The sequence below is a fragment of the Notamacropus eugenii genome, chromosome 1, assembly GCF_028372415.1.
Source record: "Notamacropus eugenii isolate mMacEug1 chromosome 1, mMacEug1.pri_v2, whole genome shotgun sequence".
NCBI classification, from domain to species: Eukaryota; Metazoa; Chordata; class Mammalia; order Diprotodontia; family Macropodidae; genus Notamacropus; species Notamacropus eugenii.
The window spans coordinates 543049206-543063447 of NC_092872.1; the positions used below are offsets into that span (position 1 = coordinate 543049206).

General features: G+C 38.7%; 1 protein-coding gene across 1 annotated transcript; it reads right to left on the minus strand.

Annotated features, from left to right (window-relative positions):
* Window positions 1–1117: 1117 nt before the first annotated feature.
* On the minus strand, window positions 1118–14010 carry SDR42E1 (short chain dehydrogenase/reductase family 42E, member 1). The gene is made up of 3 exons (XM_072634201.1): window positions 13757–14010; window positions 3942–4038; window positions 1118–3305 (listed from the first exon to the last, which is right to left on the minus strand). Exons 2-3 carry the CDS (start codon window positions 4007–4009, stop codon window positions 2183–2185), a joined length of 1191 nt encoding a protein of 396 aa, XP_072490302.1. The 5' UTR covers window positions 4010–4038; window positions 13757–14010; the 3' UTR covers window positions 1118–2182.
* Window positions 14011–14242: the final 232 nt, after the last annotated feature.

Genomic DNA, 14242 nt, shown 5'->3' on the forward strand with positions numbered 1-14242 from the left:
CCAGGCACATATTAGGCACTTAATTAATGCTTATTGACTGCAATGTTTGTTGACTGACTGACCAATTCATATATATTCCTTGAGGGGAGGGAGTGTTTTGTTTTTCTTTGAATTCCAGTATTTAGCATAATATTTTGTACATATTACATGCTTTAATGTTTATTGACCAAATGAGATAATGTATATAAAACAACTTAAAAGTGTTATAGAAATGCCAGCTATTTTTATTTAGAGTGTGACCTTAGGTAAGTCACACTTTAGAGGTATAAGAGATGTTAGAGATCATTTACTCCAGTGGTTCTCAAACTTTTTGGTCCTAGGACCTCTTTATACTCTTAAATCCCAAAGACCTTTTGTTTATGTGGGTTTTATCTATCAGTATTTATCATGTTAAAAATTAGAACATTTTAGTATTAATGTGAAAATAGATTTGACCTTGATGACCCCCCCTGAAAGAGACTCAGAAACATCTATGGGTCCCCAGACCACATTTTGAGAATCACTGATCTAGTCCAAGCCCTTCATTTTATTGTTGAATAAATTAAGGCAGAGATAAAGGAAGTAAAGTCAAAACATGGATTTACACTGAAGTTTCCCAACTTAAAGATAAGTACTTTAAAAGTGTGCTCTAAGACTAATTTCTCTAATTTGAATAGTGAAGTTTTAGTTCTGATTTTTTTTAAAAGAAAAGTGGAGTTGAAAAACATGTAATCTTTTCTCTTAGTCAGTGTTTCCTGTGGCTGAAACAGCTGTTCAGACCACAAGATTATCTCCATGATATCATTATTTATCTGGTAGCTACTGCTCTGTTATAGGCAAAATACCTAAAAGGAAATAAATTCTTCAGTATTGCATTTAAAAACTAAAAATCTATAGGAGATGGGATTATAAACTAATGGGACTTCTTTTCAATGAATAGTCCAGAATGTATACGTTTGCCTAAGGGTTGTCCTTGAAATTGTCCCTATGGTAGGCTACACCTATTCCAGCAATGAATCCAGTGTTTAAAACATGTTTGGATGCCTCTTTTAGTGGTTGTCTCTAGAATCAGTTTATAACCATACAACAAAATCAGTCATGAGTTATGTGATTTTGATCAAAAAGAAAAGTCCACACCTTGATCTTTTATCCTCTTTATGAACTCTGTTTGGTATGATTTTTGTTTATCTCTAAAAATCAGATCTAACTGCCTCAGAAAACAGATGGATGACCATTGAACAGATTAAAAAGTTGTTTTACAGGCTTTCAGTTTTACTTAAGAAACAACTATTATCTACTAAGTATAAGGCACTGTGAGGGATACATAGATAAGTAAGGCACAAAAGCTGCTAATCTCAAAGGATTTGCAGATTAGTAGGGGAAAATAGTTCAATAAACTCTAAAAATGTTGACCTGAGGACATAGAAGCTATTAGATAACAAACAATAAGATCTTGAGGCCTCAGAAGAGCAATAAGTGGAAATTATAGAGACATATTTTGGTTGGCAATAGAAATGTTTTTTAATGATTAGAAATGTTCAAATATGGAATCAGGGAATTTGTTACCAAAGGAGCTGTTTAAGCACAGCATGATAGGGCTGTTAGGGATAATGCAAAGGGTATTCTTGATCTGGGTAGATGAGCTTGTACTAGATGACATCTAAGATTTCTTTCAACTCCATGATTCTATCGGTGCCCACCACCTGTTTAGAAAAGTATCTAGCCTGAAATCGTACTGAAAAGTTATAATATTATTTTAAGCTCTTCTTATAAGTGTTTAGTCACTGCAGACCTAATATGATGCCTGTTCATGTTTTTAATTCATTTTAAATAAAATGTGTTATCTAGTTCTGGAATATGCCATGAGAGAAAAACGCACAATTGCTTTGGGAGAAATTCAAGGAAAAGCTGCCCCCATACACAGATTTTGAAATGACTGTATTTCCCCTAAGCCATAGCCTCAAAAGAAGTAATGAAAACAAAACAAAATTTCAAACTTGTCCTTCATTTTTTTCTTCTATCAGACATCATTCTGAGTTAGGAGAAATAATTGAAGACTAGAAAGAATCTAATCTATAAAAGGCTATTCTTGAGCAGTTCTTGGAGAGTCATAAATTTGGCCACTTGTGCATTCTAGAGTCTGCTTATGAAATAAAAGTACTGGGCTATGCGTGGAAATTTCTTATTCCCCATAAAATAATTTTCAAAATAAATCTTTCAAACTGACATTACCATAGTCATCGGAAAACCATGTGAGAACTGCAATAGCTAGGAGGAAAACCAAAATGCCACTCCAAATGAGATGCTTCAAGGTATAGTTTTGGAATTTTCTACCATGACCCTCAGCTTTAAACCAATCTACCACTTCCTTGAAGTCAAATGACTGTGGTTCATAACCCAGTTCCTTCTTAGCCTTCTCCATGCTGAAATAGTGTGTCACCCCAGTTTTATAGACTTCTGCTCGGGTGAGGAAAGGCTGGAAATTATAAAACCTGCCCAAGAGGAAGTAGACCATCTCTGTCATGAAAGCAATGAAATAAATGACGCTTAATGGTAGGCGTATAGTTGGGAATGGATAACCCAGCCCTTCAACTAAAGGCCTGAAGAATTCAAAATTGTTCACTGGTCTTCCATCAGAGATAAAATAAGGCTGCCCAGAGGCAATGTGTTTTTTGTCAGCTTTTAATGCCTCTGAGGCCAGGATGTGGGCTTGTACCAAGTTATCCACATGGACAAAATCTACCAAGCTTTTGGGATCTCCATACACAAATCTGAAGAGGCCCTTTTCTATATATCTTACTATCCTGGGAAGATGCCTTTGTTCTCCAGGCCCATAGATACCAGCTGATCTCAAAACACAGGTTCTCAAGATGCCAACTCCCCTTTCCAAGGCTGTACCATTTGCCTCCAGCACTTTTTTCTCTGCAACAGATTTGGTGCGGGAATAGTGATCTGGATGAAGGTGAAGAGGTAGGTAGGGCAGAGATTCATCCCCATTCATTATAACTTGGCCTCCAAACACCACGTTATAAGTACTAGTATAAACCAATCTTGGCACTCCTTTCCTTCTGCAAGCCTGGAGTACGTTTTCTGTGCCTTTTACATTGACATCTTCAATACGCTTATGATTCAATTGTTCCTTTCCAGACATGCCAAAGGAAGCAATATGGAAAACACAAGTAACATTGTGCAAAGCTTTCTCTAAATCAGTGACACAGCAAATATCTCCACATATGAACTTCATCCTCTTGGGAAGATCTTGAAAAGGAACGTTGACATCAAATAGAATCACACTGATACCCTTCTTGCATAGTGTACAACCCAAACTAAAATGAGGAGAAAACATCACAAATATTAATTACTATGCTATCTCTAGTACAACTAACAAATAAATGATTAATGTCTGAAATGTGAATTAAATTTTCTTGGAATTACAGATTACCTAATTTACATATTGAATTTGTTCTTGAAAAGTAATACGTAATTCCTAAATTTATCTATATCATTAGTTAATTTAGTGACTAGAGTCACAGAATCACCTTTCAAGTGGTCTTCCCTAGGTAATGGCTCTTTAAAGTTTTCGTTCCCATCTTCTCTTTTCTTCAGTGCCCTACCCATTCTCTCTTAGTTTAAAAAATAAAAATTAAAAGCTAATATGGTAGCTGTTTTTTTTTAAAGATCCTTCTTTAACGTCAGCAAGTACTCTTAATTCTATTTACATTGTTAATTGGATTTTCAAATACTGATTTTTTTTTTGGAAGTGGGACACACATGTATTAACTGATTTGAGTCCAAGAGATCTATGTAGTTAGCTCACATATGGGATCAGCATTATGATACCATAAGTGATAGTCTATATTACAAAAGTATTACAACTCCTAGCTATACTTTTTCCAATCGTCCACTAAAGCAACAACTTAAGAAAGAAATGAATGAATATTTTTCCCCTCATAGGTACTGACCGGAAACCAAAGTAACCACCTCCTCCTGTAATAAGTACTGTTTCCATAGGAGATTTTTGAAGGTCCATGTCTGTGTACTAAGGCAATTTAGGTGAACCTGAAAGAAAATAAATGCTTTAAGAAAAATGTCATATTATTCTTTTCTACATGGACATTTGATTTATCAATGTTTGGAGTTAATGATAAAAATTCTTTGGTCATTAATAAGGCTTTTTCCTAGGAAATTTATAGCATTTTCCGTAGAATCTCAGCATCTCAGTGACAAAGACAGAAACAACTTTAACCCCTGTGAAGAGTGGAAATAAATATACAGTGTTTTAAGAGAAACAGCAACATCTTATAGAATATACTTGAGGGTTTTTTAAGCTCCCGTTATAAAAAAGAAAGAGCAGCAAATATAAGGAAGAATATGTGCATTTAGTAAACATCTGTTTTAAGACACTTTTACTCATAGGTTATGCCCTCAGCTTCTCAAATAGAAACTCATCCCAGAATCCCAATAAAAACCAGACTTGGGTTCAGTGTCACTGGCACTCCCTCTTCTCCTACTCCCACTTTTGCTGCTATTCACATGCTGCCCAACGAAGTTAGAGGAAATCAGGAAACCATGTAGGCCCCCTATAAATGTCTGTCACAATCTCGATTGGGCCTTCGTTGTCACAAAGCAATCCTTTTACACTTTCCTAATCAATTTGCTCTAGAAGCTGTTCTAAACCTTTTCATCCCATCTCAGGCTTTTCCTTCTCTCATCTTAGCTGAGGACCTCATCTCATATTTTATAGAGAAAACCAAAGACATTCCACAAGATCTTTCTTCTCCTTTATTCTTTAACTCAAATTACTCATGTTGCCCTTGAAGAAGTGGCCCCATTCCTTGCCAAGGTAACCACCTCTCCATGTACCCTTAATTCTATCCCACACTATCTTCCTCAACAGATTATTCTCTCTATCATCCCTACTCTCTGTAACCTTCAGTATTTCCCTTTATCCTTCTTCCTTCCATATCTCCCCCTCATCCTTAAAAAACAAAATGAAACCAAATCCTTCACTTGATCCTACTATCTCTACTACCTATTGTCCTATACATCTCTCAGCTAGACTTTTTGAGGAAGTTGTTTACATTCAAGCTTTCACTTCTCTTCTCTCACTCTATTCTAAATCCTTCTGACCTTATTTTTCAACTGAAATTACTCTCTCTAAAATTGCCAGTGGTCTCTTAATTGCAAAACAGAACTGCCTTTTCTCAATCCTCATCCCTTTGGACTGCTCTGCAACTTCTGACACTGACACTCCTGGATATTTTTCTCCTCTCTACATTTTCATGATCCTGCTTTTTCCTGGTTCTCCTCTAATGTGTCTGACTGCTCCTCAGTTTCCCTTGCTAGGGCTTCATCTAAGTCACTGCTACTAAGCACTGGTGTTCCTCAAAACTCCATCCTGGGACTTCTCCCTTTTTACTTCTCCTTTGATGTTCAGCTCCCATGGGTTCCATTATCATCTCTATGCGGCTGATTTTCGGATCTCCGTATTCAGCTCTAATATTTCTTCTGACTTCTGGTGTCATATCACCAACTGCCTTTTGGATAACTTGAACTGGATGTCCTGTAGGCATCTCAGATTTAACATGTCCAAAACAGAATGGGAGTTTACTGAGTTTGTGCCAGAGATGGAGAGAGGGGGTGGTGAGTGGCATGGTCAGATTTGTATTTTAGGGAGGCCACTTTGGTGTGGAGGTCAGATTGGAGTGGGGAAAGATGCCTGAGACTGGGAAATCATATTGAAGCTATTGAAAAAGGTCACTTGAGAGGCAATGCAGGCTTGAACTTGGGGGTGACTGTATGAGGGGAGAGAAGAGGATGTATTTAAGAGAGGTTATGGAGGTAAAAAAAGATTTTGACAAGAATTGACAAGAATACTCAGAATGAGTGAGATTGAGAAGTAGAGAATGGTACAAATGTTTTAAACCTGGATTTAAAACCTGGATTTTAATTGAATGGATCATCCAATGCCCTCAACAGAAATGGGGAAGTTTGGAAAGATAATGAGCTTTGTTTTGGGAATACTCGGTTAAAGATGCCTTTGGAACATTCAACTTGAAATGTCTGATAGGCATTTGGTGATGGGGGACTAGAGCTCAGGAAAAAGACTAGGATTTATACATACATACATATATATTCATATGTACACACATATCTGTATCTACATTACTTAGAGTCATCTGCATAGAGATAAATTTTAAGGCTTCAGGTTCCTGTTGGTTTGTGAAATTCAAACATTGTGGTCAGGAAAATAGGTAGAATAAATTCTACTATTTAATATAGCCCTTGAATGAAGTATTCTGTTTAAGAAACCAGATATTACACATCCTTTATGAATTTCCAAAGACTTATAATACAATAAAACAAACTAAATACTAAAATGGAATGCTGCATATTTCATCTTTCTTTGATGACTTTTTTTGAGGGCATATCAAGATTTTGTATGGTCTCAGGGTTATTTTGTGAATATTACTTATTTTGCTGACAAAGCCAAAAAGTCCTGTGAATAGGTTTATGATTGATTGAATGTCATGTGACAAAACTTACTATAATTGTGTTTAAGTTATATTAACTAAACGTAGAGTCATATTGTTGTAAGATATTATTAGGAATGCATACTCACTGCTTCTAAGAAGAAACATTTTTTAAAATGACTCAGGAAGAAACTTAACCTGATTTTTAATTAATATTTTTTTAAGATTACCTTATCATCATTAGAACAACAGATCATTTATAGCTAATGTGAGTACTAATGCCAAAAATGTATATTTTCAAATTAATATAAAGCACTTTCCAGTCATTTTCAAACTATTTTTTCATTACTCATCACCCCATTGCTTACTTAGATTGTTATCTGACTCAAGAGCTTATATAACCAGATTATATGAGTCAGATGGAAAGGAGGTTGTGAATAGACAAAATCAATACAGCAGGGTCATTTACATTTGCTCATGGTAAACACACTTAGTTTTTTAAAAAATATTATCTATTTTTAAACTTTTTTCTTTTTAAATTTTGAGTTCCAGATTCTCTTCCTCCCTCCCAACCCTTCCCCTACCCTCTGAGAAGGCAAACAATATGATATCAATTATACATGTGAAATCATGCTAAACATACTAAACATATTTCCATGTTAGCCATACTGGCAAACCAAATCAAAACAGTTCATCAGTTTTCTCTCTGGAGGTGGATAGCATTTTTTCATTATGAGTCCTTTGGATCACTGTATTGATCAGAGTAGCCAAGTCCTTCACAGATGATCATTATTACTTGCTGTTACTGTGTAAAATGATCTCTCAGCTTTCACTTCATTTTACATCAGTTCATATAGGATTTGCCATGTTTTCTTCTGAAGTCACTCCTTTTGTCATTTCTTACAGGACAATAGTACTTCCTCACAATCTCACGCTACAATGTGTTTAGCCATTCCCCAATTAATGAGCCTCCCCTCAATTTCCAATTCTTTGCCACTGCAAAAACAAGCTACTATACATATTTTTGTACAAATAAGTCCTTTTCCTTTTTCCTTGATCTCTTTGGGGTATTGCTGAATCAAAGAGTATGTACAGTTTTATAGCCTTTTGGATGTAGTTTCAAATTATTCCCCAGACTGTTTGGACCAATTCACAACTCTATCATTAGTAGTGTGAGTTAGTATACCTACTTTCCCTCACACCCTCCAGCATTAGTCATTTCTGATGGGTTTCAGGTGTGTTGGGTGTCTGGTGGTACTTTAGAGTTATTTTAACTTGCTTTTCTCTAATTGATAAAATTTACAGCATTTTTTTCATAAGACTATAGATACCTTTGATTTCTTCTGAAAACTGCCTATTCATATCCTTTTATCAATTGGGAAATGGCTCTTATTTTTATAAATTTGACTCACTTCCCTATGTATTTGAGATATGAAGCCTTTATCAGAGAAGCTTGCTCTAGAATGTTTTGATATTACTTCATTGTCTGTGGTATGTTTTAGAGAAATGCAGTTTCCTTGATTATCACTTTAAATTAGATCTATTTTTACTTTTGCTTTGTCAGAGATCATGACCACTGCTCCTGCTTTTTTAACTTCAGCTAAAGTATAATAGATTCTGCTCCAGCCCTTTATTTCAATGCGGTGCCTCTTTATGTTTCAGTTGTAACTCCTGTATACAACATACTGCTGGATTTTGGTTTCGAATTCATCTGCTGTCTGCTTCCATTTTATGGGTTAGTTCATCCCATTCACATTCATAGTTATGATTACTGTTTATCTCCCTTCATCCTATTTTCTCCTGTTTATTCTTCTTTCTCTTCATTTTGTCCCTCAGAGTTTTGCTTCTGACCACTGCCTCCTGTAATCTACCCTCTCTTTTATCATTTCTTCCCTGACCCCATGCCCCATCTCTTATCCCTTTTCCCTCTTATTTCCCTATTGGGTAAGACATATTTCTACACCCAACTGATACACATACACATACACACAGGTATATATATTCCTCCTGTTTAAATGCACTTAGTTCTTCATATATTCTCATGAATGACAAGCCAAGTAGGAACAGAAAAAGGAGGTAATCTCTCCTTGACCTGTTGCCTAATTTTCATGAGCTCATCACTTTTGTTTCTATTAGGCAGTTTCTCACTATTGTCCCCAGCAATCTGGAGCCCTCAGCACCCAAACTACTTGCTTTAATCATGGCTATGCTAAGATCTATGACTCTGCTTCTTCCTGGGGATAGTGGATGCTTTTCTGATGAGTCAGATCTCAAACTCAAGCACTTTATTTGCCATAACGCAGATAAAATATAAAATTAAGCTTATAATTAAATATGTAAAGTATGAATTATGAATTTTAATAATTTAGGATAAAATAAAGCTCAAAATCTGCTTACTTTCTTGATAAAAATATACATATTTTGGGAGGAAGAGCCAGAATAGCAGGAAGACATACAGCAAGCCTCACTACCCTTCACTCTTCCTAACAGATCTAGAAAATATACCAGACTGAATCCTGATGGAGAAATCCAAGAAAAATGTCCCAGTGAGTTCATTTTTTCTGACTTGGGTATGTATAGAGAGGCAGCCAGAGATGTGTGAGAAGGGACACAAGGGAAGCACCTGACCAGGAGTATACCCTGAGAAACACTCTTGTACAGGGAGATAGTACACCAGGGCAAGAAGAGGTAACAGGTTCATAAAGGGCACTGGGGTTTATGAACTGGTGCTAACTGGCAGCTTTGTCATTAAGTCAAAGATCCGTGGTGGACTGAGGCAGAGATCTGTGGCCAGAGGTGGTGTCCCAGGGTAAGGAGGCCCTAGGCTGTGTATCAAGAGCAAACTCGGCAAGTAGTGTGTCTTAGACGCCCAGGAGCAGAGCGGGGTTTCAATTCCTACTTCTATCCCAGTCTGAAGCCTATAGAGAAATAACTGGGCTAGGAGTCCTAGACTAAAGAGAAGCTTGCTATTCTTTGGCTCTGAACTAGAGCAGCTTACCAGCTGGCTGAAACTGGCTGAGTCCGGCAGCAGTAGGACCTCTTGCTCAGACCCAAACCTAGGGTAAGGCACTTGGAGAGCTCAGGTCAGGGGGTCAGCGATCAGACTCTGCCTTGGATCAGACAACTTTGAGACCACTGATAGCTTGAATGTTTCCAGCCTGAGCTATCTCTGAGATCCTACATACAACATTCAATACTCCTAAGAAAGCAAGAGTAGGAGCAGCCTGGACCTTCCCTACAGAAGGGTGCAGAGTTTGGCCAGTCTGAAGTTAAAAAGTAGTCTAGAAAAATGAGCAAAGAAGAAAAGAATCCCACCACAAAAAGCTATTATGGTGACAAGATGCTTAAGATACAAACCCAGAAAAGTATGACTCCAAGACATCTACCAGCAAAACCTTTAAGAAAAATGGCTTTGGGAACAAATTCAACTAGGACTCCTGGAAGAGATGAAGCAAAAATTTTCTTAGAGTTGAAAATTATTTTTATAAATGAAATCAGAATGCTTGAGAGATGAAATGGAAAAGAAATGACAGCTATAGAAAGAAAGAATTGGAAAGGGAATCAACAGATTTGTGCAAGGGTTATAAAACTTTACTCAAGCAACAAAGTGAAAATCAGGATGGATCAAACTGAAGTCAATAGATAAGAAATATTAAAACAAAGTCAAAAGAGCAAAAAAAGAGAAGAAAATACAAAATATTTTATAGCAAAAACAACTGACCTGGAAACCTGGCTGAGAATAAAATTAAAAATCATTGGACTACCTGAAAGCCATGATGACAAAAAGGGCCTAGATATTATATTTCAATAAATCCATAAAGAAAACTATCCATATCTCTTAAAAACAGAAAACAAAGTCAAAATAGAAAGAATCTAAAAGTAATCTCTTGAAAGAAACCTAAACTCTCCCAGGAACATTATAGTCAAAATTTATAGCTTCCACATCAAAGAAAAAATACTTCAAGCAGCCAGAAAGAAAGAATTCAAGGACCTAGGAGCCACAGTCAGCACCAACACATGATTTATAGTCACCACTACAAAAGAGTGGAGGACTTGTAATACAAAACTCCAGAAGGCAAAGGATATAGGCTTACAGGAACGAATAATTTATGCAGTAAAACTGAGTATAATTAATTATGCACAGGGGAAAATGGACTTTTAATGAAATAGATAATAGAGGACTTTCAACCATTTCTGATGGAAAGATCAGAGCTGTGTAGAAACTTTGAAATTTAAACACAGGAGTGAAGAGAAGCATAGAATGGTAAACATAAACAATCACAAGAAACTAGACAAGGATACTCTGCTTACATTTTAATATGGGGAGATGGTTGGGGCAGTTAGGTGGTACAGTGGATAGAGCACCAGTGCAGGAGTCAGGAGGACCTGAGTTCAAATCTCACCTCAGACACTTGACACTCACTACCTGTGTGACCTTGGGCAAGTCACTTAACTCCAATTGCCTCAACCTGGGTCATCTCCAGTAATCCTGATGAATATCTGGTCACTGGATTCAGATGGCTCTGGAGGAGAAGTGAGGCTGGTGACCTGCACAGCCCTCCCTCCCTCAAAACAAAGTCAAGTGCAAGTCATGTCATCATTTCTCTGATGGCATGGTCTTCTTTGGCAACAAAGGACAAACGCACATGGGGAGATGGTACAGGTATCTCCTCCAAACCCCTATCATCATCAACAGTCATAGAGAATCTAATTAGACAGAATTGGAGGTGGTTATATTATGTCTTGAAAATCTTAAAAGAAGAACAGAAAGAGAAGAGGAAAGAAATACAATAGATGGGAAGGGAAAGGAAGGTTAGGGAAAACAATCTCATAATTAGGATGAGTGAGTAGAAATCTATACAGAGAAGTGGGGGAGCTGCGGATACTTGAATCTTATTCAATCTCTAATTGGTATTTGTAGACAAAACTGTATTAAAACCAGTCGAAGTGCAGGATAGGTCATTCACATATGCATAGATGGTACATAAATACATTTCATTCAATAGGGAAATAGGAGAGAAAAGGGAGTTAGAGGGAGGTCAGATTGAGGGAGGTAAAGATTAATTCTAAACAAAACAAATGCTAACTAAGGCTATGCAAAAATATTTATAGCTTTTTGAGAAGACAGAAATGGAATCTGAGTGGGGGTGGGTATGAACTAGGGAATGGCTGAACAATATGGTATATAGGTGAGAAAGTATTTTGATGTAAGAAATGATAAAGGGGATAGTTTCAAAGAAACCTGGGAGGACTTGTATGAATTGATGCAATGAACAGAATCAGCAGAACAATTTAGACAGTGACCATACTGTAAGGACAAGCAACTTTAGAAATTCTGAGCAACTACAATTCCAGAAAGATTTAGGAACTCTGATCAGTGTAATGACCCACCACAATTTCAGAGGATTAATGATGAAACATGATAGGGAGGTAAAAAGACTCAGAGTAGAGAATGACACACATAAGTGTTTATATATGTACATACACATACATATGTATATACACACACACACACATATATGTATATATATTTCATAGCAGTAGTTGTTTAGTAGTTTTAGTCGTGTCTGATTCTTCATGACCCCATTTAGGGTTTTCTTGGCAAAGATACAGAAGTGGTTTGTATTTCCTTTTCCAGCTCCATCTGTAAAATTACAGATGAGGAAACTGAGGCAAGCAGGGGTAAGTCACTTTCCCAAAGTCACACTGCTAGTAAGTGTTTGATGCCAGATTTGAACTCAGGAAGGTGAGTCTTCCTGACCCAGGCCTGGCCCTCTATTCACTGAGCCTCCTAGCTGCCGTATGTATGTATATACATATTTTTCCTTTAGACAGGGCTAATGTGGAAATCTGTTTTGGTCAGTTGGGTCAATGGGGTCAGTTGGCTGTCTGAGGCCAGTAAGTAGTCATTCCTCTTTTAGTCAGGAAATCACTCCTAGTGGGTCAGTCATTAACCATCTCCTTTCTTTTTTTCAGATTAGGTCTGCCTACACTGTAGGTATACCAGCCTAACCTTTATTCCCTTTTATATGCTGAATAGATAAATGTTTGTGTCCTGGACCAGATCTATATATAGACACAGTAGCAAGAACAATAGATACAAGGATGAATCATGTCCCCATTCCATGAAGCACAGGAATTCAGGAGATTCTTGCTGGTGGAGTGATGCTGTTGGGTTTACTGACTAATTGACCAGCCAACTGGATGAGCTGAAAGACTGACCAACCAACAGACTGAGGGGATAGCTGAATGAGTGACTGTAATTGATCAAGTCACTGGTCACTGAAAGCTGACTAACCCACTAAAGACTGACTGACTCACCAAGTGATTGTTGAAAGACAGTCTGATGGACTGGACTGATGGCCAACTGACACATTCACTAAGGGCTGTGTGATTAGAGCTGTCTGATGGATGGTCAATGAGATGTCAAGTGACTTGTTCAGGGTTACAAAGAATGAAAGGCAGAGCTGGTAGCATCTAGGTCTCTGGAATCCAAACCCTGTGGTCTTTTCCTGTAGAAAAAGCCTTTTTTTAAAAAAAAATTAGGTATGCCTGACAGGCTCAGTGATCAACCTAGTGAGGAACCCATGGATGAGCTAGCCAGGGATGCCTGACTGACTCACTTGAGTTTGAATGACCAACTAATCAACTGATTGCTGACCTTTTGGTTTGGGGAGGCCGGAAGATTAGTTGACTCAATAAGAGTTCTTTCTTGACTGAAGAAATGACTGTTCACTGACCAACCCATTGATGGTCCCCACTGATGAAATGACCAGGGCTGACTTGATGGATGGTCTCAACAACTAGTTGACTAACGAGAGTTTGACTGACTAACTCACCTATGAACTGCTGACTGGTTGTGGGGGAGGGGACAGCCTAACTCACTAAGAATGACTTTCTGAGGGAGGGGGAAATGAATAAAAGACCCTGACTGCGGACTGACAAGGTTCTACTGGAGAAATAACTGGGTTCTGCCTGACCGATCCTCTGATCGACTGCAGACTGGCCTCTAACTGATCAGTTGACTGGTCCCATTGACCCAACTGAACGACCAAGGCCAACTTAGTAGGGTGTGACTGACCAAACCACCATCCGACTGACCAGCTGAGGGAAATGATTGACACACCGAGTGATTTACTGACTGAGAATCGTGGACCACTAGGGTCAGACTGAACCGACCCACTCACTGACCACGACTGACCGACCAAGGGACCTTCGGATTGGACCACATGCCGGGGGCTGAGTGACTGACCCACGGAGCGGTGAATGGCCGTGGACAACCCCAAGCGCTGACAGACACTTACCTACGAGCCAGCCAAACGGACCGAGCGCCTGGCTGCGGGATGGAGCCGAGAGTCCTGCTCTGGGAAAGGAGCCCCGGCGCTCTCCCGTTCATTCACACCCAATCACACCACCCGGGAAGGACGTCCAGAGGAGGGGGGAGGCGGGGCTGAGGAGCAGGAGAGGGGCGTGTCCTGGGAGACCCACGCCCCACCCGCCTGCTCCCAGCCAATGGAGCTCGGGATGAGGGGAGTCAGGGCACCTGGGGAAAGGCAGCGGGGCGGGGACACGAGCTGTGATTGTTAGGCTCTTCTAGGACATTCGGAGGCCTCCATCTCTATGATTCCTATCCCGACCCAATCAACCGGGGGTGGGGTTGGGGTGGTAGCCAGGGAATCCCTGGGATGGAGGCGGGGCTTGTGGGACGGGCTGTAGTTAGGGGCGGGGCCTAGCGAGAGTGGGCGAGTTTCAAGGTAGATTTTTGCCTGCTAGTGGCAAAGGTCGCAAGC

What these genes read in the sequence shown, in the direction of transcription:
- SDR42E1 (XM_072634201.1), bottom strand. Translation starts at nt 4,009, where the DNA reads ATGGACCTTCAAAAATCTCCTATGGAAACAGTACTTATTACAGGAGGA. An exon ending in GGTGGTTACTTTGGTTTCCG is followed by an intron (nt 3,306 to 3,941) that starts GTCAGTACCTAT and finishes TCCTCATTTTAG; the next exon opens with TTTGGGTTGTACACTATGCA.